Source organism: Leopardus geoffroyi, chromosome B3, assembly GCF_018350155.1.
Source record: "Leopardus geoffroyi isolate Oge1 chromosome B3, O.geoffroyi_Oge1_pat1.0, whole genome shotgun sequence".
Taxonomy (NCBI): Eukaryota; Metazoa; Chordata; class Mammalia; order Carnivora; family Felidae; genus Leopardus; species Leopardus geoffroyi.
Window position 1 is genome coordinate 50803637 of NC_059337.1, and position 24997 is coordinate 50828633.

Here is a 24997-nt window from a genome sequence, read left to right on the forward strand (position 1 = left end):
CATTTGTGTGGCACACAGAGAGGGACACCGGGGTGATTATTTCCCCCTAAAGATAAGTTCTACCAGAATAAGAAGATTCACTGGTTCTGAGAAAGTCACATCACCTTTCCTCTATTTTCTCATCAGCAGAATAGGAGTTGAACTCCACGTTTATAAAGTTTCTTCTAGTTTCTACTGAAATCCTGCCTCATATTCAAGGTGAAATATAGTCATTTAAGGAGTATTTACTGAGTGTTTTGTATGTGGCAGGGAGTGTGCAAGGGACTAGTGATCAAACAATGAAAATACATATCCATCCTTTGTAAGCTGTAATTTACAGTTTTGCAGATGTATTCCCCCTGGTGATTTAAGAGCCCCTATAAGTTTGGGAGGTGATCAGGAAGCTCACATTGTTGGTGGAGGTAGCCCTTTGCTATTTTTATCTAAAAATACATTACTTAAAGACATTTTCCCTTGAAAATGAAACAACTTGGGAGTTCCCAGGTGCTATCATGTGAGTTTGTGCAATAGTTAGTGGCTTCAGCATGGCTGCATCACCAGGAGGCTTATTTCTTAATTGTGAGTATGGTTTTCCAAACTCTGTAATGGTTTGGACCTTCCATAGCTTTAAATCATTTATGCTTCTTGACAAATTTTACTTAATTCACTGTTTCTCACCCTTTTTCATGCCAAAGCATGAACACAGAAAACAATTATCTTTGTACATACTGGGTGGAGGGTTTCAATTTCTCTTACCCCCTCCTACCAGTTTTTCACAACCTAGTGTGTGTCATGGCATACAGCTGGGAAGCTCTGATTTATTTAATTTCTACATGGTTACAGAAAACAAGCACAGAGAACTCTACTGTTGAAATCCTGTGTCAATGAGAATGAAAACAGTAACAATTCTGCATATTCACTACAAAGTGTTCCTTTAGTCTGTTGGTGCATTCATCTGATAAGTATTCTTATGTGGAATATGAAGCTGTCACTAGTACTTTAAAAATTAATATTATATCAATATTAATTGATATTAAATATGAAAATTAACAAATATTAAAAGGAGAAAATTATAATGATTTCACGGAGTATGGTTTTTTCTAGTGAGTAAATATATTCACAAACTTCATGTGTTTTGAATGACTACAAACTATTTGTAAGTAACAGTCTGAAATCTTCTCTCTTATTTGGCAACAAAATGTTGAAATTATATAAATGAACAGATTGACTTTGTTAACCGTAAAAGGTAGGAAATCTAAACATATCAGAAAGGTAGTTTTGGTCTTGTTTGACATATACCTAATGTTTAATCTATTAAATATCATATATTTAAATAACATGTTTAAATTTAATATTATGCTCTTTTTTTCAGTTATGTATAAATTGAATTTGTCTTTGTATATATTTAAACTGTATTAAAACCAGCTTTATACTACACACTTTGAAGATTACTAGATCTATAATAATCTTTTTTCCTCAAAATTATTTTTATTATACTATTTGGAAATGACAAAATAATAAATAAATAATAAATATATATACCTATATATATGCATATATAGGTATATATATGTATGTATATGAATGTATGTATGTATATGTATATACATGTATGTATATGTATATATATGAAAGAAAAGGGTTTTGAGGGACTATATGTTATTGAAGAAAGGTACAAAAATCCAAAGGAAGGAAAAGTTGATGAAACATCACCTACTTTCTATAGATAACAACATAGGCTCTGTGTTCTCATAGCACCTGGATGTTTCCAGAGCACTTGTTACATACTATTGAAGCCACTTTGGGACAAGTTGTGGAATGAATATATATATATATATATATATATATATATATATATATATATATATATATGAATATATATATGTATATATATATGTATATATTGCAATATATATTGGAATATATATATTGGAATATATATATATAACTATATAACTAGTGAGTGATTCATTTACATGGGTTTTTTCCCCCAAAGAATTTAAAACTAGGGGAAGGAAAAAAAAAAAGAGACAGGCTAGAGTGGGAGAGAGCCAAAGCATAAGAGACTCTTAAAAAATGAGAACAAAATGAGGGCTGATGGGGGATGGGAGGGAGGGGAGGGTGGGTGATGGGTATTGAAGAGGGCATATTTTGGAATGAGCACTGGGTGTTGTATGGAAACCAATTTGACAATAAATTTCATATATTTTTTAAAAAAAGAATTTAAAACTATGGATTGTGAGCTTTTTCAAGGCCATTCATCTTCTCATCTTGAGAACCCATTGTGATAACTGGATAGGCTGCAGTTAAAAATTTGTCTAGAAATTATTTGAAAGTCACTTAAGAGTAGATCTGCGTGTGTGTGTGTGTGTGTGTGTGTGTGTGTGTGTGTGTTTATGTGATTATTTTAACACTTTACTGATTATATGATAAAATATTGATCATATTGCTTACATAAGTTGCAAGATACAATATCACACTATAAAATATTGTACTTGGTACTGTGACTAGATCCAAAGGAAGGACATTTATTTGCCCTTTGTATTACAGTCTGTAACTTTATCCCTGTCCATGGGAGTGTTTCATTTATAAGATTCACTTTTTTTTTCTCCATTGGAAGTGTTTATTCAATTGCCTTTAAATAGGCCAGATTTAAAAGTCATTAAAGGACCCGTAATAATCTACTTGTAGTCATGATTAAGACATTCTGAAATATTCAGGCACTCACATTTGGAATACAATGGTTTAAACTGAGGGCTGTGAAAGAGGTTTGGAAGCCCTTTCCAAGGCTTTTAATACTTGTCTAGACACGTAATTATTTGAAAGGGGACATTATACTTCTTTCAGGGGCATAACATATCATATCACGTAGTTTCCTGTAAAGACTCTACAATAGACTGTTTTTTCCTTTGAGGATTATTTTTGATTACTGATTTCTGGGAAATTTCTGTATACAGGGTCTCAAGTTGTGGATTTGCTCTCTTTCTTGTGGACAATAAGGTGCTAAGTTTCTGGAGTTAATTTTTAAAATTTTTTTCAAAAAAAGAGAAAAAGATAGTTTGGGAAAAAAGTGACTTCTGAGATATGCAACCTTTTAATCAGTTACTAACTCTCACTGTACAATTTGCTTAGTCTCGAAGAATCTCATGGTTAGAAGTGACCTTAAGAGTTATGTAGACCACATTTTTCATTATTAACTTTCTTACAAGAGAGATTAGAGAGGGATTAGATTAATGATCCCTAAAACCACTTCTTGCCATAAGTTCTAAATTTAAGGAAGTTTATAAAATAATGATAACATAATTTGTATATTTATACCCATGTGCTTTTATTTATATCATTGAATGTATACCTAATAAGAATACTGAAAAGTAGGGAACACAGGTGTTAGTGTCCTCATTTATTACGTATCAACTTTATAATCTGGAAATAAGTTAGTAAGTGGTTATACAAGCCCTGGAATGAGGTCTCTGAATTCCAGGTATGTTTTCACTCTATTTAGCAATCCAGATTGTCCAGGATGAATTCTGGTTGAGATCTGATTTCCTGTGGCTTTGGCCTTGGTGCTTTTTGTTTTCTAACTTGGATGTTATGAATACTATGACTTTTAAGTGTTTTAATCTATGGAATCCTAGACTTACTTGATTTTCTAAATTCCAAGTGCCCTGTATTTTGTTGTGTATTAAACATTTGTAAACATTTGCATGGGTGGATGCTTTCCTAGACGTGAGTCTTCAGAGTATAGTGTATATTTCCATTCATTCGTTTATTCATTCAGTAAGTAGTTACAGAGTTCCTGCCGGTCCTAAGCCCTTTTCTGAGACTGGAGAATACAACAATAGATAAAACAGACAGAAGTCACTGCCCTGGGAGGATTTAAAATCTAGTGAATTTGAAACGAATTTAATTTGAATTAAGAATAAAGCAAAAGTGTAATGGTGGAAAAGTTTGATACATGGGTAACTGTTGCTATGATCCAGAAGTATGGAGCTAAAAAAAAAAAAAAAAAGTATAGTAATTTGTTGAATACCACTATGTCTTTCACATTATAAACATGATCTCATTTCACCTTGACAATAACCCTGGTTTAGGCATCATTATCATTTCCAGGTTAGAGACGAGAAAACAAGAGCCAGAGTGATTAAATGACTCACATTTAAGTCTAACCTGACTTAAAGTCTGTAATCTTAATTAGCTCCCTCCTTTTGGAATATAGAGCTGAAAAATAATACTGAAGATAATTTATTCAACCAAGACCTCATTGTTTTCTCATGTTCAAAATACTGTGCCTCAAGCACTGTAGAGAATATAATAAGGATTAAGGAATGATTCCCATCTTCACAAAGAATAGAAGGAAGAAGCATCAAAATCATATAATACAGTAATATTGTTCAAATTTAAAGTAATATTTTTCAAGTACCCATTGTGGGCTAGGCACTACACTAACCTTGCAGTAGTGTTTCATTTCATTAGGGAGACATCATTGCACAGCAGATAATTTTAGGGGAAATAGGAAACCAGAATAATACAAAGTAGCTGGTTATTGGGTAGACAATGTTGCAATGATTCAAGCAAGATAAGTTGATTTTCCAGAGTAAAGGGGCTATAAATAATTCCCCTCAGGAATTATTTATTTTCAGCATAATGTTAGTTAATAATTATAATGTACTGGGGCGCCTGGGTGGCGCAGTCGGTTGAGCGTCCGACTTCAGCCAGGTCACGATCTCGCGGTCCGGGAGTTCGAGCCCCGCGTCGGGCTCTGGGCTGACAGCTCAGAGCCTGGAGCCTGTTTCCGATTCTGTGTCTCCCTCTCTCTCTGCCCCTCCCCCGTTCATGCTCTGTCTCTCTCTGTCCCAAAAATAAAAAATAAATAATTATAATGTACTAATTCCCTGGCAAATGTTTCCCAAATTTATGTCTGCTATAGTTTCTTCTTGGTAGTCTAGACAAATTTCCTTGACTCCAGTTTCCTAAGTGAGCTTGAAAAGGTGACAGGAGAGTCCTTAGACAAGAGCCAAGTGCACAATGCCTATAGACAAAAAATTCCTGGCTTCCTTTGGAACAGTGTGACCCTGAGCACTCCCTTTTCTACCACTTCTTAGTTCTGAGAAGCACATGTTAGCTACGGGAAGAGTGAGGCTAAAGTGCACATGACTTCCAGATGGTGATTTTTGTTGTAATACTAGAAGCTACGCTGAAAAGACCAATACAAAGTTAGGAGTAGTGTTTCTTAGGAGGAGAATGTTAAAACACACCCAAGCGGTTCTTCTCACTACCAGCTTTGTGATCTTCACATCTATCATATTACCTCGTATTCACAGGAATGACTTATGCCCCCAAGGTGAATTTTCCTGATAAGTGAAACTTACTATTTAACTCTGTCTTCGAAGTTGTTAAAACTATTACTTTCTGCTTTTCTGCCTTCTTAAACAGTGTGTTGGCCATCTTATTGTGTTTTACTCAGCCAGTCAGTGCCATGATGCATAATAATTGCCTTGGGTTGAAATACCATGGAGCCCTTGGGAGTGATAGTGATTTGGGCCCAGGATTTATCTGTGAATGCTGTATTCTCTCAGGCCTTATTTGTTAGGAAAATGTCTTTATATAGTCCTCACTTTGAGTGATAGCTAAGTATAAAAACCTAGGTTGACATTCACCCTCAGAATTTTACAGGTAATATTCCAGTAGCTTTGGGCCTTAATGTTGCTGTGGAGAGATCTACTTTGAGCATACTTGATGCTCCTGTTTTAGGTTGTTTTGTTTTATTTCCTTCATGCTTTGCCTTTAATGTAGCGTTTCTCTACGGTTTCTCTAAGATGTCCTTTGGTGTCCATTTATTTCTAGTTTAATCCTCCTTAACACATTAGATTCTTAAATCTAAGTTTTGTATCTTTGAAATAGTCTGGAAAGTGGCAGACCCATTAATAATATGCCTTAAAAATATTTCAAACTTATGGGGCACCCGAGTGGCTGAGTTGGTTAAGCATCTGACTCTTGATTTCAGCTCAGGTCATGATCTTGGGGCTCATGAGTTTGAGTCCTGCATCGGGCTCTGTGCTGAGAGCCTGGAGCCTACTTAGGATTTTGTCTCTCTCCCTGTCTCTCTCTCTCTCTTTCAAAATAAATAAATAAAAATTTGAAAACAGTGCTTATAAAATATTTCAAAATTGGGGTGAACAGTAAGTATAGTACACAGAACTATTTTCATGAAAACTATTTAAGAGTAATTTGCCAATCTATTACTCCATCTTTGAAGAATTGATTTGTACTTCTTAGAACAAAGATGTTCTCCTGTATAATCTCCTATATAATCACCCTTCAAAATTAGAAAATTAGAAAATTAGCATTGATCTATTCCTACTATTCAGCCCTAGACCCCACTCAAGTATTGCCAGTTTATCCTAGTAATGTCTGCAGTAGTAAGAGGATCCAGGCGAGACCCATGTCTTGCCTTTAGTTGTCCTGTCTCTTGAGTCTTTAGTTGGAGCGGTTTCTTAGTTTTTGACTTTCATGACCTTCTTTGGCCTTTTTGAAAATTACAGTTCAGTTATTTCACAGAGCCCTTCAGTTGGTATTCGTCACCATTAGATTCAAGTCACACATCTTTGGCAGGAACACCACAGAAGTAGTGCCGAGTTCGCCTCACAGCATCCTATCCAGTGGCATGTGACTCTGATATGCCACATCACGGATGCTTACTTCCAACATTTGCTAGGCTCTTCTGTAAAGTTACTCTTTTTTTCCCCTTTGTAATTAGTAATTATCAGTGTGAACGCATGGCTTCCCATTTTATTCCATGAGTTTCAACCTGTTCCTAGCATGATTCACTTTGATGTCCATATTGTCCATAACTTGGCTGGTGGGTGTCCATTCAACCTGGCTTCTGTGTCCCTTTGATACATCCTGTCACTCTCTGAGCACTTCCTTGCTCTCAACAATAATATATGCCGGTATCATTTTGGATTTTCCCTGTTCCACACCTGGAATCAACCAATTTCCCAAGAAACCCAGCTCCTTTTAGTAAAGATTCATATTGAGGGGGTGCCTGGATGGCTCTGTTGGTTAAGCATCAGACTCTTGAATTCCAGTCAGGTCATGATCTCACTCTTCCTGAGTTCGAACCCTGAATGGGAGTCTCTCCCACCCTCTCTCTCTCGGCCACTGCCCCACTCTTGCATTCTCTCTCTCTCTCTCTCTCTCCCTCTCTCAAAATAAATAAATAAACTTTAAAAAGAAAAAAAAAAAAGAATAGTATTTAGAAGATGCTAAGTGAGTTGTTGCTGTGGGAGTTGTTGCTGCTCCTCGGCCCTTGGGGAACAGAGATGGGAAGTGTGTACGTGTGGTGCATGTCTTCGTACCAAAACCTTTGATTCCATTGCAACATCACAGAGAGTGTTCCAGTTTTCTTCCTTTTCTACTTCCAACTCTCTTTTCTGGTAATAAGAAACCTGGTTCCTGTTATCTTATTAACATATTAATTATTTGATCAATTACTCTGAATGTAACCGATTTTCTGGAAATGCTGCTGCCTTGCTTTCTTTGCGGATGTCCTCCTGATCACTAGATGGCTTCATCACCCCTGGAGGATCTGTCTGCTAACCCCAGATGTGAATACTCTGCTCAGCCACTGTATTCCCTGTGTCTGGTTACACTTTCTGGTAGTGCTCCTTCTCATACCGCCATGCCTGCCTTCCTTAGCCTCCCTGGGCTCCTGCACTCTAGGCCAGGCCATCCCTGTAAATGGAAGTTCACATCACCCTGTCCAGCCTCTGACTCCCCTGTGCCAGTACCTCCTTACCAAGCATGAAAACCACATCACCCTCCTTGGGTTTTAGCACTCCTCACTGGATCTGCCTTCAGTACAAATACCCTTCACACCTTACCCAGGTTTCTGAACCCCATATCAGGGCCACTTCCTTCATCATCCTCACAGTGTCAACTCCTTCCTTCTTGCTCAGGCCCCAACACCCAGTATGAGACAGCCTTGTACACACTGTCCCTCTTCACTCTGCTTGGGTTGTGCATCTCACACAGACCTGCCCCGTGTTTGGGCATCTTACTTATCCTTCCTGGGCTCCAATTCCATGTGTTCTCAGATGCCCTCCTCACCCTATATGAGCTCTGACACTCCACTCAAGTTTTCTCTGTCCAGTGGTTTTAGGAGTGAACTAGCCAGGAAGAGAAAGGGTTCTACCTTTTTTTGGAGCTTATATTAGATAAATGTTGGGTGTTTTCATTGTGTTATCTATACCTCTTAATATCTCTGTTTGATCTTACCTCCCTGATTTCTTTCATTCAACGTTCTCTTTCTTTACTACTCCTTGCTTTTTTTTCCCTCTGGGTAATTTCTTGAGAATTATCTTTAAGGCCATTGATCCTCTCTTCACTTGAGTCTATTTTGATTTATTCTCTTGACATTTGTTATAGTCCAATGATTATGTTTTATTTCGAGAAGTAGTATCTGTTTGTTTTAAAATTCTACCTGTTTATTTTTTTGTAGGCTGTCTTTTTTCCTAGGGTTTTAAATTTCTTCTGTCTCTTCAATAGTTTAAAATAACTTAATACATTTGTTCTTCTTTTGCAATAAGTTTTATATTTTTCTGTTAGTATTAGTTCCTGGTGTACTGATCTTTCTGTTTACTTAGGGTGTATTATTTTCTTGAATGTTTTGTAATTTTTAATTGGGAGTGTGGTTGTGAAGTATCTTTTAAAATGCTTTCTTTTTTAAAAAATAGTTTTATTAAAGTGTAATAGACATGCAGTATATTTATATGTCTACGTATATGTATTGAAAATGTACAATTGTATATGTTTTAACATAATGTGTTCATTCATGAGACAATCACTACAGTCAAAATAATGATGTCTACCATCCTCAGAAGTTTCTTCATTCTTCTTTGCAAACTCTTTAATCCCTGTCCCTTTCTCCTATCCATAGGCAACCACTGACCTGCTTTCTGTTGTCCTGGATTAATTTGAATTTTCTAGAATTTTATAGAAATGGAGTCATACCGTATTTATTCTTTTTAGCGACTATTTTCACTCAATATAATTATTTTCAGTTTCATCTGTGTTGTGCTGATTAAGAGTTCATGCCTTTTTATTGCTGAATAGTATTCTACCGTGTGGCTATCCCATAATTTGTTTATCCATTCATCCCATAGCGGACATTTCAGTTGTTTCCAGTTTTTAGCTATTACAAATAGAATCCTACTTGGTCGAAGTCTTTGTATAAATACTTGCTTTTTTTTTTCTTCTTGGGTGAGACCTAGGGATGAATTGACTGGGTCATGTAGTAAGCACATTTCACTTTGTAAAACAAAAAAACTATCAAACTATTTTCCATTGTACATTTCTAACAGCAGTGTATGTGTTCGGTTCTTCTACATTCTTAATACTTGGCCTGATGTTTTTTAAGTTTTGAGATTGTCTAATAAGTGTGTAGTGTTTTTGAAAGGCTTCCCACTGGTACCTTTGACCTGAGGACACTTTTTTACATGGGTTTCTGCACGTGGGGATTCTGGCATTATATGTACGTCATGATATTTTTTATTAAACCTGTTTTGTGGTTCAGGTTTGGCATGTTTCTCTTGGGAGTTTTGGAAATCAGCTTCCTTATCTTTCTGAGTAGCGTTGGAGTTATTTTAGATTCCATTTCATTGAGCAAGGAAGGGCTTCTTGCCTTTAAGTGGCGATTAACACTTAAACATCTAGCCAACAGATCCATGTACGACTCAGCTCTCATTTCAGGTTTCTCTTAGACTTGTAATGCCTGGAATTTCCTAGACTTATTTAAAAGCATGACTATTAAGCAACAATTAAAACACACAAACACATGTACACACACACACACACACACACACACACACACACACAGAAAGAGAGAGAGAGAGAGAACATTCTTTCTCTGTGTTTGAAGCAGAAGTCCAAGTTCAGATTACAGTGTTATTGAAATCAGAACTCTTTGGTTAGCTTAGTACTGTGATTAATATGTTTGGTTCTGGTAGTCTGAATTGCAAAGTTCCAGATATTTCGCATAGAAATCTTAGTTTCATGGTGCCTGGGGCCTGTGGTAAGAATAGTACAGGCCACTTGTGTACTGACCTAAGAAGTGAACCATCAGGAAGTAGGTATTGAATTCCAAACAGCTGAACTATAAGTAAATTTTTGAAAGGAACCAGTTTATGGGTTAAGCACTGCCTACATTGAATTTGTGTTCATAGTGTAGTGCATACCCGTGTTTATATGTGTGTGAGCCTATGTGTAATTAAACATTACAAAGAATATGTACCATAAATTTTAATAACTTATATTGGCACTTGTCCTGTTTATGCTTCAGTACCAGAAGTCCTGCAGGACAGAAGGTTTTTCATTTTGTTAACTTTCTTAAGCCAAATGTGGGAAGTTTGGCATCTTTTTCCCTCTCTTATCTTTGACATTTAAAAAAAATTTTTTTTTCAACGTTTATTTATTTTTGGGACAGAGAGAGACAGAGAGACAGAGCATGAACGGGGGAGGGGCAGAGAGAGAGGGAGACACAGAATCAGAAACAGGCTCCAGGCTCTGAGCCATCAGCCCAGAGCCTGACGCGGGGCTCGAACTCATGGACCGCGAGATCATGACCTGGCTGAAGTCGGACGCTTAACCAACTGTGCCACCCAGGTGCCCCATCTTTGACATTTTTAATAAGACTAGTTAGATACTATGAAGTCATAAGAGGAAACATACTAATCTACTCTAAAGATTTATAGCATGATTAATCACCAATTATTTGTTATTTCAGAAAAGAATGCCTATTTGGGGGAAACATTTAACTCAGTGTGGCACAAACAGTATTGCACATATCCCTAGGTGGTATTTGAGATCATTTTGGGGGATACACAGGCAAGCTTTTTTTGATAATTGCTTATTCATCTTAACCCTTGTAACCTGTACATGAAGGTAGTAATTTCATGAAAATTCTTATTGAGAAAGATATCAAATACAAAAATAAGTGAACTAAAAACAGAACATGAATATGACAGAAATCAGGACAATCATGCATGAATCTTTGAAGACTAGAAAAGACTGTTTTTATAGGAAAGATTTACTTCTTAATTACAAAGTTCAGATATTTGTTACTTAGGTGAAGTGATGACATTTTGGGGGAAAAAGTATGCAAAGCTGTCTTCGTATTATAGTGTGTAGCCAGCTCTATTCTTCTTAAGAGGCCTAGCTGGGCTTTGGAGCAAGTCAGGATCACCCGTAGTCAGAGCTGTGTGTGGAGTGGGTAGATTATTCCTATCCTTCTCTTTGTCTGCATTAATAGTCACTAACTGAAGGGCACCTGGGTGGCTCAGCTGGTTAGAAGGCTGATGCTTGATCTTGGCTTTCAGGTCTTAATTTCAGGGTTGTGAGTTTGAGCCCTGCACTGGGCTCCTTGCTGGGTGTGGATCCTACTTTAAAAAAATAAATAAATAAAGTCACAAATTGGGATAAAAGTCATTTCTCTTTGATGGATTAAAACTGAGCATCGTAATTTCAATGCCTAATGAGTGCCTTCTCCTCTAATTGACAGGGAAGCACCCTTTTCCCCATCTCTGGGAGAATACATCCCAGAGTTTAGATCATGGTGAGTCCACTTTGTGACATGATCAGTCTCCCCAAATTTTTGAATGATGACTGTGTCCACTTCCCTTCTCTGTTTGTTCAAGATTCTGTCAGCATGAGGTGCTCCCTGCAGGCAGTGGCACTCTGGGGGAAGAAGGCCCCTCCGCACAGCATCACTGCCATCATGATCACTGATGACCAGCAAACCATTGTGACTGGAAGTCAAGAAGGTCAGCTCTGTCTCTGGAATCTCTCACCTGAACTAAAGGTTAGTGAAAGTGATTAACATTGAAACAGAAAGCACTCCCAATATAAACACAATTTGATTCTTCCTGCAATGACAGTGGACGTTTTGCATGATTGTTAAGTAGGTGATTACTGAAGTAATAAATTGCTTTTACTTCTGAATTTGGAGAAAATGAAGTACTATATGATGGATCAAGATCCTATTTGAAAATTTTATTATGAATATTGCTAATCTTAGCTACCAGCTAAGTGTTATCACCCTTGAAGCTGTGCTGAGTGTTACCATTTTACATCCTGAATTATATGTTTAAGTAACTGAACTACAGACATATAAGTATAATTCTAAAAATTATGGCTCGTTAATCTAAACAAAGGGCACCCTTGAAAACCGCTATTAACTAAATGAGTAATATCTTAATTATCTGGGTGTTTCTGTCAGTTTGGCCTTCTTGCTATTCTTTTAGTCTCTGCTTGCATGTGATTTTTAAAGATCACATCAAAAAGCTCTAAATCCACTTTACTATTGTCGTCTTCCTATCTCAGAACCTGACCTCACCTAGGTTTTGGCCCATTGATTGGCAATTAATTGTCCCTGTCCCAAGTCATAAACATTTAACATATTGGAATAGATATTTGCTTAGTGCTAGCAGCCTCTAGACCCAATTTGAACATTTAAACTAATGATGTACTTAAAGTATACTGCCCTCATTAAGAAGCCTTTTAAAGATCAAAGACTATTTTTAGCCTTTAAAGTTTGTCACTTTAAAACCTAAATTAACAATTAATTGTAATTCTATTTTATAGTGTAATTAATTAACATCTCCCATCACAGAAGAGTTACACTGCAGGACTGCCAAGAACTGCATAGCAGAGCAGCTCAGCTCAATGTTTATGAACATCCCAGAAAGAAGGAACTGGTCTTATTGCAACAGTTGAGCTTTGAAAAAAGTGGCCCACCACATGTATTATCTCTTAGAGTTTAAACTCACACTTCTAAATGGCTTCAAATGTCTTGCTACTGTTTTTAATATTTCAGTATAGTGGTTTCTGGCTGGAGTAGTTGTGTTATATAATAGGTAGGATGCAATAAGCTTAAGAAATTTGGAATCTTAGCATTTGTATCTTTTTACATACGTTCCTTGTATTTATTCAGCATTTATTCAACATGCATTTATTGACTACATATAAATTAGGCAGTACGCTGTGTACCTCGGTTCAAACACGAACGAGAAGACTTGGTGCTGGCCATCAAAGGGGCTGCAGTGCAGTAAAGGAAGGATATTGGCTAATTCTGTGCATTTATGTGATAATACAAGGTACTCTGAGTACCTTGAGGGCTGAGGGATTTAGATTTGAAAAAATTAACTAGCAAGAACTAACACCATGTGCTAATTAAAAGCAGTGGCAAAATTAAGGGATTTTGAGATTATTTATGCAAGAAGATGACATAATACTATATTATTATATTTGTGATTTAGACTATCATTTGGTATTAATGTCAAGGGCATACTGACGGCAGAGGGAGAAGAACTAAAGGACAGTGACTATGGTAGGAGCCTCTACGTTAATTTAGGCAAGAAAGTTTTTGAGTATGAACAAAGTCAGTGACAGAGGGGAAGAAAAGGAGATGAAAACTGGGAAGATACTAAGAAGAAAGAATGGGAGGAACTGAGCAAATGATTGGAGTGTGGGTAATGTGCAGGAACAGTCAAGGTTACCTTATAGATTTGGGGTTTGAGTGGTGGGTGGGACTGGTGGTGTGATGGTATCCTGTATTTGTATAAGGAATAGAGATGATTAGAGAATAGGAACAGGAAGGGAAAGGAGGTGATTTAAGTTCTGGACATCTTGGAGCATCTAAGTATTTATTAGGGGATTAGAAACACATCTCAGTTTTTCCTTGTCCATGGGTGGTGGGACTGTAGGGTACCGGGAAGCTAGAGAATAAGTACCTCCCTGTCCTGGGCTTCTCAACACATGCATCCCAAGCTCAGGGTCCGACTCCCAAAGACCTCTTCGTGGAGTCTCCCAGTGAGGAGCTTCTCCAAGGTTTCATGCTAAGAACTACTTCACTTGTGTTTTCTGGTATTTTTAACACTTTTAAGCACAGAGAAAGATGAGTTGAACATCCTTCCAGATATATTCCCTGAGTGTTGCTGTGTTCTATTTTTCTTCCTATTTAATACTCAGAAGGAAACACAACAATGACAAACTGAAGAGTAGCAATATTGTGTATAGGAAGAGAATGGAGAGATTGATCAGGTTCTAGTTCTGATATTTACCAACTTTGATGTCAAACAAATGACATATTCATTGAGCCTTGATTTCTTCATCTGTGAAATGGGGGATGAGACCCTGTTCATAGTTGCACTAGTGCCTAGATATGGTGGATGCTCAGCAAGTTGTGTGTTTCCATTTGTGCTATTGGAAGCTCTTGGCATTGGGCGGGGTTGGCAACACTTCATACAGGTAGAGCCCATGAATGGAAGTAAAGGTGCCATGGATTTCATCATAACAATGAGCAGGTATGATGGTGGATTTTTGTTGTTGTTGTTATTCCTCACAGCAGTTCCAGAATATGATAAAATGAAGAGATTACACTGAAGAGTCAGAGCTTATTCAACTACATGTGGGGAGTTAGTAGCAGAATGAGGACTCCATATGCAAAGCAATGGAATTCCTTTATGCTATTTTATTCATAGTGGATTTTCTCTAGGAGAGGGAATGTCCTTGATTTGCCCTGATTCATTGCTTAATTTGGCCTGTAATATATGGAAAGGTGTTAAATGCCTGGGGGTATGTGTTCTCAAACGTGATGATGGGGAAAGACAGTATGTTATTTTCTGAGATGGGACCTTCTGGATTTCCCAGGAAAAAGGTGGAATAAGAACTTGGGTTTTAAATGGTTCTAACCAACCACAAAACTTCTTTGTAGTACTGGAAATTTAATCTAACATCTTTTGGAGAAGTATTGCTGATTATGATAGAAATAAGATGAAGGCAGAGAACAATTGTGTTTTGAAATAATTTGTACTCATTGATATGATTTGGTTATCATCTATGGATATGTTTACATAGTTCAGAAAAAGCATAATGAATACGAATTAATTTGGAAATAGATTATTACCCATAGGACAAGTTTTATTACAAATTTTCTAGTCATTCAAATTAAATTTTTAGTCCCTACTGACAACCTCTTCTCCATTTGAAGGGATCTTGCATGTTTCCTGTTTTGTAATTTGATTTTCACAATCTTGTTTTATAAAAACAAAGAGCACTGGACTTCTTTCACACATGAGATAATGGAAGAATTAGGCTTCAATGCCATATTTTTAAACTCATGTTTAAAAATTGGTGTTTTTAAATAAGAGCTTAGTTAAAATCTGACTTTTAATGTGGAAAAATTAGTTTTTATTAGTTTTTATTTCTGAGGCAAGAAGCCACATAAGGTTACAGTAAGGTTATAATGATTACAAAAAGGGTAATGTTTTCTTTGTATTATTTTGTAAACTCATTTCTGCATTCTGAAATTTGCGCATTAACATGCTGCTATCATTTGAGGCACATTTTGTGCATAATAAACATCAACACTGACTTACTTGTATTCAAAACCTAGATGTTGTAAAACAGGTCTGGTGATTGTTTAGTTGTCAAGATGGATATAAAACTGAAAACAAAAACCAAAAAATGTGTACAATACAATTCCTGTATCTGGGTATTTTTTTAGGGGTGTCTGGGTGGCTCAGTTGGTTGAGTGCCAACTTAGACTCAGGTCATGATCTCACAGTTCATGGGTTTAGGCCCCGGATGGGTCTCTGTGCTGACAGCTCAGAGCCTGGAGCCTGCTTCGGATTCTGTGTCTCCCTCTCTCACTGTGCCAACCCCAATTGTGTGCTCTCTCTCTCTCTCTCTTTCTCTCTTTTTCTCAAAAATAAATAAACATTAAAAAATAGATTTTTTTTTATTCTGTGGATTTTCATGTGGCATAAATCAGTTTTCCTAAAACGTATGTAGAGGAAAAACATAACAGGATTTTCTAATCAGAATTATGAATAGTCACATAAAATGATGTTTATATTCTTAAGAAGTTTACAACTGTTTAAAAGCTTACCCTGATCATTTTCAGATTTCAGCTAAAGAACTTCTGTTTGGTCATTCGGCTTCTGTAACATGTTTGGCAAAAGCGAGAGACTTCTCTAAACAGCCCTATGTCGTTAGTGCTGCTGAAAATGGGTATGTAAGATGTGTGCAACTTTGTAACCATCTGTATTCTCTCTACCTTTTTAAAACCAATTAATGGGGTACAGAATTCGGGAGTTGAAGGAAATCTTAGTGATTATCATGTTCCTTTTACATATAGGAAAATTTTGATCTTGAATGGTAATTTGTGTGATGATCCCAAGGAATGTGATCAGTACTATGTTTCCCAATTTAATACTCTTTTTTTTTCCGGATTAAGATCAGAATAAACACCCCAACTTGTGTATCAGGCCTTGTGGCAGCCTCCCTGTGTAAAAGATACTGGCAGGGCGCCTGGGTGGCTCAGTCGGTTGAGTGGCCGACTTCGGCTCAGGTCACGATCTCGCGGTCCGTGAGTTCGAGCCCCGCGTCGGGCTCTGTGCTGACAGCTCAGAGCCTGGAGCCTGTTTCGGATTCTGTGTCTCCCTCTCTCTGACCCTCCCCCATTCATGCTCTGTCTCTCTCTGTCTCAAAAATAAATAAGAATTAAAAAAAAAAGATACTGGCAAATGCCACCTGTTATAGAATCTGAAAACGGAAAAGTCTGGGTGCTTGTCTTTTTTCAAGTTGTAACTCACTTTGAGCTCTTAAGCAAACTATCCAAGCCTTCATAGTTTTGTACAACAACTCAATAGTTATACTCCTTATGTAATACACTCGTCTGATATCATTATAGAAGAAACAGAAGAGAGGACTCAGTGGTAAGTGGGATGATGGGAAAAAGGGGAAATAGACTGTGATTTGGGTGCAGAGTTTCATGGAAGCAAGCTTTATTCCAATGAAATAGAACTAAGCTGTAAGAGAAAAGCCTCACTGATGGAAGATCTACTGGGCTCAGCTGATGAGTTATTTGCCAAAGTAAACCCAGGAATGCAGAATCGATTCAGCATGCATTTGTGAATCAGGGATTGGATTACAGGTTGAAACAAGAGAAACCCCTCCTTTTTGTTTTTAATCTGAGAGGAAATTACATGGCTCTGAATTCTGAGAACGAAAAGAATAATGAGTGTCCACCTTGTAGAAACTTAATAGTTTAACACAATGCTAGTGAAACAGATATCAAAGCTGTTCTCATAGCTTATAGCAAAGACATAATTGTTAAACCTAGAGAGATTGAACTTTGGATGAGGCTAAAGTGAAATGCACTGGTACATTCTTTTTTTAACAATTGCTAGTAGCTTTCATATGCTAGGACTCCCATTCCCAGTCTAGAGAATTTGGGAGATGGCAATTTTTTATTTTTCTGAGTCTACTTGGAGAATTGAGAAAATTAATAGCTAAATGAGAAATAGCTCTGGAAAGTAATTGAGTTCCAGCTTGAGGTTTTTGCCCACAATAGTCTAGCTCCAAAAAAGAAACTAAGGTTAATGGGCATATTCTTGATGATAGATGAATTTAGCTGTATGACCCTGCAAATATGATTATTAAAGAGCCAAAGAGTCTGGTTTGGTCTTTCTTTTCCAAGATGATTTGAATTTTCTAGAATTCTGTTCCTTCAAGATGCAAAACTTAGCCTGCATCTGTGAGATACTTTTTAGGCAGTATATATATTTCAGCTATTGCATACTTAGCAAAACTTGGTTTAATCTGCTGGAAGTTATTAGTTTACTAGGCTTGGTCCATTATGCCCCAAACAATGACTTTAGCTTTGAGTAGACCTGGGAATAACTGTGGACTTAGCATTTCTGCTTCCAAGTTGCTCAAAGGGCCACAAAATTGCTTTGACTCAGTATTTCATTTTTCCCCCAAAGTATGATGTCATCAATAGGCATAAATCCTAAGATTCAGGAATCCCAATGAATCCCAGGATACATGAAAGGAAATAGATACCTGGAGGCCTGATGTTGAAACAGACAATGCCAGAGAATGCCAGAGAAAAAGAAAATCCTGAAAGTAGTGGGAAAAAGCAGATTTATACAGGAATGTAATTAAGCTGACTTCTCAACAGTAAAATGGAAACTAGACAGCAGTGAAATATCTTCAAAAAGCTGAGAGAAAATATCTGCCAACTTAGAATTGTATCTCTAGCGAAAATGTCTTTTAAAAAAATAAGGTCACAATAGGTATTTAAGACAAATGTTAAGCATTTATTAAGTATTTAAGTAATTAGTACTTAAGTATCTAAGTATTAATAAGTATTAATATAATGCTAACTATTTAAGTAAGTATTTAAGACAAATACTAAGAATGTTCACTGCCCATAGACCCTCTATAAGCACCAGAATTGTAAATGACATTCTTCGGTAAGAAAAACAATGATTTCATACAGAAGAGCTGAGATGGAAGAAGGAATATTGAACAAAACCAGCAACATTTTAGAAAATGCAAGTAAATATAGATTAGAAGACAATAATGTTTATATATACCTCCCACCCCCCACCGCCATATATACACACAATCTATAAATATGTCAATTCTAGTCAACAATCACATAGGATAGTGTAGTGATCAGATTCCACATGTTCTTGTTCTAGAGGTGGGTAAAGATGTTGAATAACTTTAGGCTTTAAGCTAGATGTACAAAAAAAAAAAAAAAAAGCTAGATGTACATATTTCCAGGGTAGCTGCTAAAAGAACAGATAGAAGAAATCAAAATAAAAGAAATAGAATACAGAACTTCCAATTTGGAAAAGAAAAATAATGTTATTTAATCCAAAGGAGACAAAATAAATGGGGCAAATAGAAAGCACAGAATAACGTAGTTGAGATAAATCTGACTAAAACCATAATCTCAATTGAGACCGAGCCCTCTAGTTAAATCACATAGATGGTCATACAATTTAAAAGACAAAAACAGCATAAAGACATAGAAAGGTTAAAAGTAAATGGATGGAAAAAAGATTTACCAGATGAATAAGGACCAAAATGTTGATATTTGCTATGTAAATTATTTATGTTAATAAATACATGTAGTTAATAAAACCTTAAGGCAAAAAAAGCCTTGGCATTGATAAAGGGGGTTATTACTTATTAAAAAAAACTTTTAATCACAAGCGAGAAGTAAGAAAGTTGGGCAAGTACCCAGTCTTAGAGTCTCCCAGGGCAGTGCTTCTCCAACCTGAGCTTGCAGTAGGACCACTTACAGAGCTGGTTTAAATAACAGACTTCTGGGGCGCCTGGGTGGCGCAGTCGGTTAAGCGTCCGACTTCAGCCAGGTCACGATCTCGCGGTCCGTGAGTTCGAGCCCCGCGTCAGGCTCTGGGCTGATGGCTCAGAGCCTGGAGCCTGTTTCCAATTCTGTGTCTCCCCCTCTCTCTGCCCCTCCCCCGTTCATGCTCTGTCTCTCTCTGTCCCAAAAATAAATAAACGTTGGGAAAAAAAAAAAAATAACAGACTCCTGGCCCCACTTCCAGAGATATGGGTTCAGTAGGTCCAGGCTAAGGTTCAAGAACTTGCATTTCTAACACGTTTCCTGGACAATGCTGATGCTGCTTGTTCAGAGAATACATCTGGTATAGTGAGTACTGAACATGGGGGCAGTGAGAGAAAGTGTGATGTCAAGAATGACTTGGGAAACTCATTGGTGATGATACCATTCACTGAGAATAGAAAACTAAGGCAGGCAGATGTTTTGCTTCATTGTGAATATGAAGAGTGTGAAGTCTTGCAAGGCATTTAGGTAGAGACATCTAATAGCCAGTTGTGTATGGAATTATAGAGCTCAGTGAATTGGTCTGGGATTCCAACATCATATGGGTGCTACCTGAAGTGATGGGAGTAGATAATTCACCCAGAGAGAGTGCAAAATGTGAGATGGTAAGAAAGCCTAAGACAAAACTAAGGGAAACCAGCATTCCAGAAGCAGAATGGAAACTGAGAATGCCAATGAAACCCTAAAAGTATAATGGAAGGTAAAAGAGAGTTTGAAGAACATAAGGGACTTGGATTCAGGATGGCAAACCATGTTTATCTCCTCTCCCTCTAGATGTTTTATTAAAATTATAATCATAACAACTTTATAGGCAAATAAATATAAGAATAAGCATGGACCAAAGAAAATAGTCTATTTCTGAAAGTAGAAAAGTGGATATAAGAGTGGTGACTGATCTGCTTATCACCGGATGAATTTTTATTGAGCTGCTGAGGTAGAGATACAGATTGAGTAAAAAGGGGGGGGGGGCTTTTCTTAAGGAAATCAGTGGGAATTTAACAATTTTCTAATTTTATATGTTGCAGATACTTTCCTCTGTGTTCCTCTTTTAACTGAAATTTAAAAAATCAAAAATTTAAAAATTTTGGCAATTGTTAAACAATTTTTTCAGTTAAGCTTCCTTTTTAATTGAAGATGATTTAATCTGTGTAGAAACTTTGGTAACAGTATTTCAAAAGGAAAAGAAGAATGTACATTTTAACAGTTAATTTTCCTGTGTTCTTATTAAATATGTAACTTGTACTGTTCCAGCTAAAATGTCAATGCTATTTTTGAAACACAACACATTGGCTTTCTTTTCTTAAAAAGAACTGCTAAGCATAAGAGTCAATTTTTGCTTTGTGGTATTTTTGTATATATATTTTCTTACTTTAAGATAGAAAATAAGATGATAAGCAAACAAATAGGGAAAACATGAGAATCCAAGAGAAACATTAGTATCACGGAGAGAGCTTTTACTGATACAGGCTCCAACCTTGGAAAATGGGATTTTATTAGCATGGCTTGATGTCTGGGTCCTAGCCCCAGTATTTTTAAAAAGTTCCCTGATAACTCTCATGTATAGCCAGTTGAGAACCACTGGTTTAGAGATAGCCTTATCTAGAAACAGATTAATGACCAGGAGCTTTGCAGAACCTACATGTGGGGACTCCAACACAGAGCCATGGAATTAGAATCTCTATGGATAATTTTTGAAATATGCACAGGCGATGTACAGCTAGAGTTGAGAACCATGTTAATAAACTCCAATTCCTTATGAAGCTAAACTTTTATATTAATAGTGACTTAAAGTTCTATTTATTTTTATCTTTGACACTTTTTTTTACCTTTGAGATATATTATTTCAATTTCTACCTTTTTCCTAGTTTTATTTCACACACACACACGTGTGTGCACATTTTCCCTTTGTTTTATTGAGTTATGTGAGTTTTCATATTGCCTTAAATCCTTTTTGGAATACGTTTGGATATAAACAGAGAGAAAAAACTGTGAATATTTTGTTTTTATATCTAGAACATGATTTCTCAGCCTCAGTACTAAGGACATTTTGGAGCACCGGGAGAATTCTTTGTTGTGGAGCCCTCCTGTGCATTGCTGGATATTTAGCAGCATTCCTGGCCTTTCCCCACTAGATGCCAGTAGTGTGTTCCTGGTTGTGACAACCAAAAATCTCTTATCATTGTCGGATGTCCTTTGGGAGACAAAATCGCCCCAGGTAGAGAACCACTGATTTAAAGATTGATTTCCAGTGTTTGGCCAGAAAAACAAAAAGGCTGGCAAACACCAAATGCATCTAGCATTTACTATGATTAATTCGTATCTTTTGCTTCTTAATAGCAGCTTCTCCCTTAGAGCTAATAAAGCTATCCTTAATTTTTTCATGGAAAGTTTTGCTTATGTGTTGGAAGTGTGAAAACTGAAGAATATTACCAAACAACTCTAAAACAGCCATTCTGGTTTTTGTGAACTGAAATCACATAGATTTAAATTGCCCTATACTTGGATGCATTTTGTCACTGTGTTTCCTAATGGTATGTACATCTTTGTAACATATATGCAACCAAGTCAGAGTATTGTAAACAATTAGAATTTTCTAAACATGCAGCAGCAAGTGTGATTTCAGCATTTCAGGATAAGCAAAGAAATAAACCATTATCAATTATAGACCAAATATAGCCTCTTGGTGGCACTGTTTATTTTTATAAAAATGATACCTCGGCTCCAGAAGATGCAGCCCTTGATGCGTTATGCTTTTCAGAATATGTAGTTTAAGTTCAGTGAAATAAACCATTTTCAAGAGGATGCAGTTTCCATGGAAAGATTGTTGTACTGTCACTCTAACAGACTGTGATAGCTGTATCCACACAATTTGTTTTAGGTCAGGTTGGTGCTAAGGTAAGGTCTGTAGGCTGGCGGCAGGGTGTAATTACCCAAACAAAAAGACACAGATACAGTATGTCATCCCTGCTAATGACCACAACATTTTCTTGCTCAGTAATCTGTAACAAAAAGCCACATAAACGATCAGGTTGCATTTAAGTGCAGCACTACAGAAAAACTTGGTGGCACAAAAATTATTTCAGCCAATTGACTGGAAATGACAGAGAATAATACCAAGTTATCTCTGCTAGGGAGATGTGTGTTTGGAATGTCACGAACGGACAGCGTGTGGAGAAGGCCACGCTTCCTTACAGGCACACTGCAATCTGTGTAAGTACATTCAGTCCCTTCAGAACATTTCTGGATTCTACAATTCCTTTAGAGCATTTTCTAGGCACACATTTAAAGAAATGTCTTTGGGGGGATATTCTTTTCTTTTTCTTTTGTCCCTGAAATAGAACACTGTCAGTTATCATCTGTTATTTTTGGCATTTTCCCCCCAAAGTTAACTATTCAAGAATTGTTTTCCTGATTCTTCCTTTATTTTTGTGTCTTTCTAACATAGGTACATTTGAAAGACAGTTTTTTTTTCTTAGTTACACTCCAAACACACACACACACACACAGATACACACGTAGAAAGATTCGGTTTTAATGACAAATTATTTTATAAAGCAAAAAAGGTTTTCTTGTCTTTAATTTTAACTATTTTTAGGTGGATAGGTTCTTAATTTCTGAATTTCTTATTTAGGAAAAGAGAGCAAAAGGTATAGCCATACCTTTATTTCCCAGTATTTAAAAGAGATTTTACCTTTTGGTAGATGGACTCCCAGCATACAGGTAAGGCAGTTGCATTATACCAATGGTGCTGACAGTGTTTTTTAATGTTTTACTCATTGCTTTTAGCATTGAGGACTTGCACTGCAATATTCACAAACTCCTTTCTGGTGCCAAAATCTTAATAGTGAGAGAGTCTGTCTGGAGTAGAACGTGTTACTCAATCTTTGATAAAAGCTGTTCTCAAAACTTACTTGGCACTAGAATTCCTCACACACTCTTCAAACATGTTTATTTCTTATTAACATGAAGCAATGTTGCCAGAAGAACCTGATTTTTGTTGCTGTCTATTTCTACATAGCATTCAAGAAATAAAACAATTGTGAACTTTCTATGATTGGAATAAGATTCATTCTTCCTAAAAAGTTCCCCCTTTCTCAGGAAAAATACTGAAATACAAAGGAGACTCAAGCCCCAAATCAATACTTTAGCAATGTGGAATCATTGAACTAAAAGAAATTTAACTTGCTATTCATTCAAGTAAATAGCTTCATTGAATAGATGATAAAACTAAAATCAGAGGAGTCTTCACCATAGCCCAAATTCTGTTAATTGCTAGTGATAATTAAATTCTTGCTTTGAATTCCATTTCCATAGTATTACCACTGCTCCTTCCGGATGACAGGGGAAGGCTGGCTTTTGTGTTGTGGAGAATATCAAGATGTTCTTATCATCGATGCTAAAAGTTTGGCTGTTATTCACACTTTTATATCATCTCAGTCTCCTGATTGGATCAACTGCCTGTGCATTGTACACTCCATGAGAATTCAAGGTAATAGTTGGGTCTTACAGAACACTAAGAATGCATATAAAAAGATCACTTTTGAACTATTTGTTGAGCTACTGGGCAAGAGCTCAGAATACTTCTTTATGTTTACCTGTTGGTGGGGATAGTTCTCTAAGCCAAATCAAAAAACTGAGAACACCCAAGCCAATGGTTCAAGTCGTTAGAAAGTCAGCAAGAGGTCAAGATGAAATGAAAAGAGGAGACGGTGTTTCCATGACCCAGTTCATCGGTACATTTCAGGAGTGACAAGCAGGCATTTGTGGTGGATTAGCAAGATGCTTGGAACTTTTCCTTTGCTGTGTCTTCTGGATGTAGTAAAGAAGATAATTCGATTTCTATAATGAGGGAAGGTTGGCTCCTTACTTATTTCTGAAATAAGAAGATGTAATGTTGACAACATAATCATTTGCAATGTGGCTCTGCTTTTAGTGGCTATTTAGTGGCTATTACATGGGGGTCATTTTGAAATTTTGAAACAAACTTAAAATGTGATCTAAAATGTTTATTTTTTATCAGAAAAATAACCCTAAAGTTGAATATGTTCCACCTATGTAACCCTATATAATCCTTAAATGACTGTGAAATGATCTCTACAGCAACCACTTATAACAGTGGTCAACTTTTATGTGACCTTTATTGTTTTTACAGAAGATTCTCTCTTGGTGGTATCAGTAGCTGGTGAGCTCAAAGTATGGGATCTCTCTTCATCTATCAACAGCATTCAGGTTGGTTTGTGAAACTCTATTCTTTATTCTCCAATTTCAAGCATATTTATTGGTTTTTTAAAATGAATTATAAAGGTGTTACCTGCTCATTGTTAAGAGTTCAAATAATGTAGAAGTATATAAATTTTACCTCTGTGTACTCCCCCCATCACTCCCCTAATTGATAACAATTAGACTGTATCCTTCCAACCTGTTCTCAGGGCATATACAAATGTTTTTATGGGCACGTACGTGTACACACACACACACACACACACACACACACACACACATATTGATTACATTTTAATAAAAATAAAGTCCATCATAGAAGAATATCTTTCTGACCCTTACAGCAGAAAGACCCCCTTTCTTCTGAGTGTATGTGAGCAGTGGCAGGAAGATGACTGTGAACAGCTGGGGTCACATGCACTGGGAGTCGAGTATATTCACCTGTTCCTACATCAGGCTACAATTTGAGGTGGTGGACAAAAAAAAAACAGTCATATTCTATATGCTGATGATAAAATTGTTTCAGCTGCCCCATGCTCTGAGCTCTCCTTTGGAATTTCTTGGAAATTCCTA

At 36.7% G+C, this 24997-nt stretch overlaps 1 protein-coding gene across 3 annotated transcripts in view; it reads left to right on the forward strand.

The window, feature by feature from the left end:
• Positions 1 to 24997, forward strand: part of WDR72 (WD repeat domain 72) — a 229147-nt gene that overhangs the window by 14522 nt on the left and 189628 nt on the right. For all 3 annotated transcript variants that reach the window (XM_045449695.1, XM_045449696.1, XM_045449694.1), the window contains exons 2-6: positions 11673 to 11836; positions 15941 to 16047; positions 22336 to 22414; positions 23519 to 23693; positions 24357 to 24433. In XM_045449695.1, coding sequence (XP_045305651.1) covers positions 11684 to 11836; positions 15941 to 16047; positions 22336 to 22414; positions 23519 to 23693; positions 24357 to 24433 — 591 coding nt within the window. In that variant the 5' untranslated portion in view covers positions 11673 to 11683. The remainder of the gene's footprint in view (positions 1 to 11672; positions 11837 to 15940; positions 16048 to 22335; positions 22415 to 23518; positions 23694 to 24356; positions 24434 to 24997) is intronic.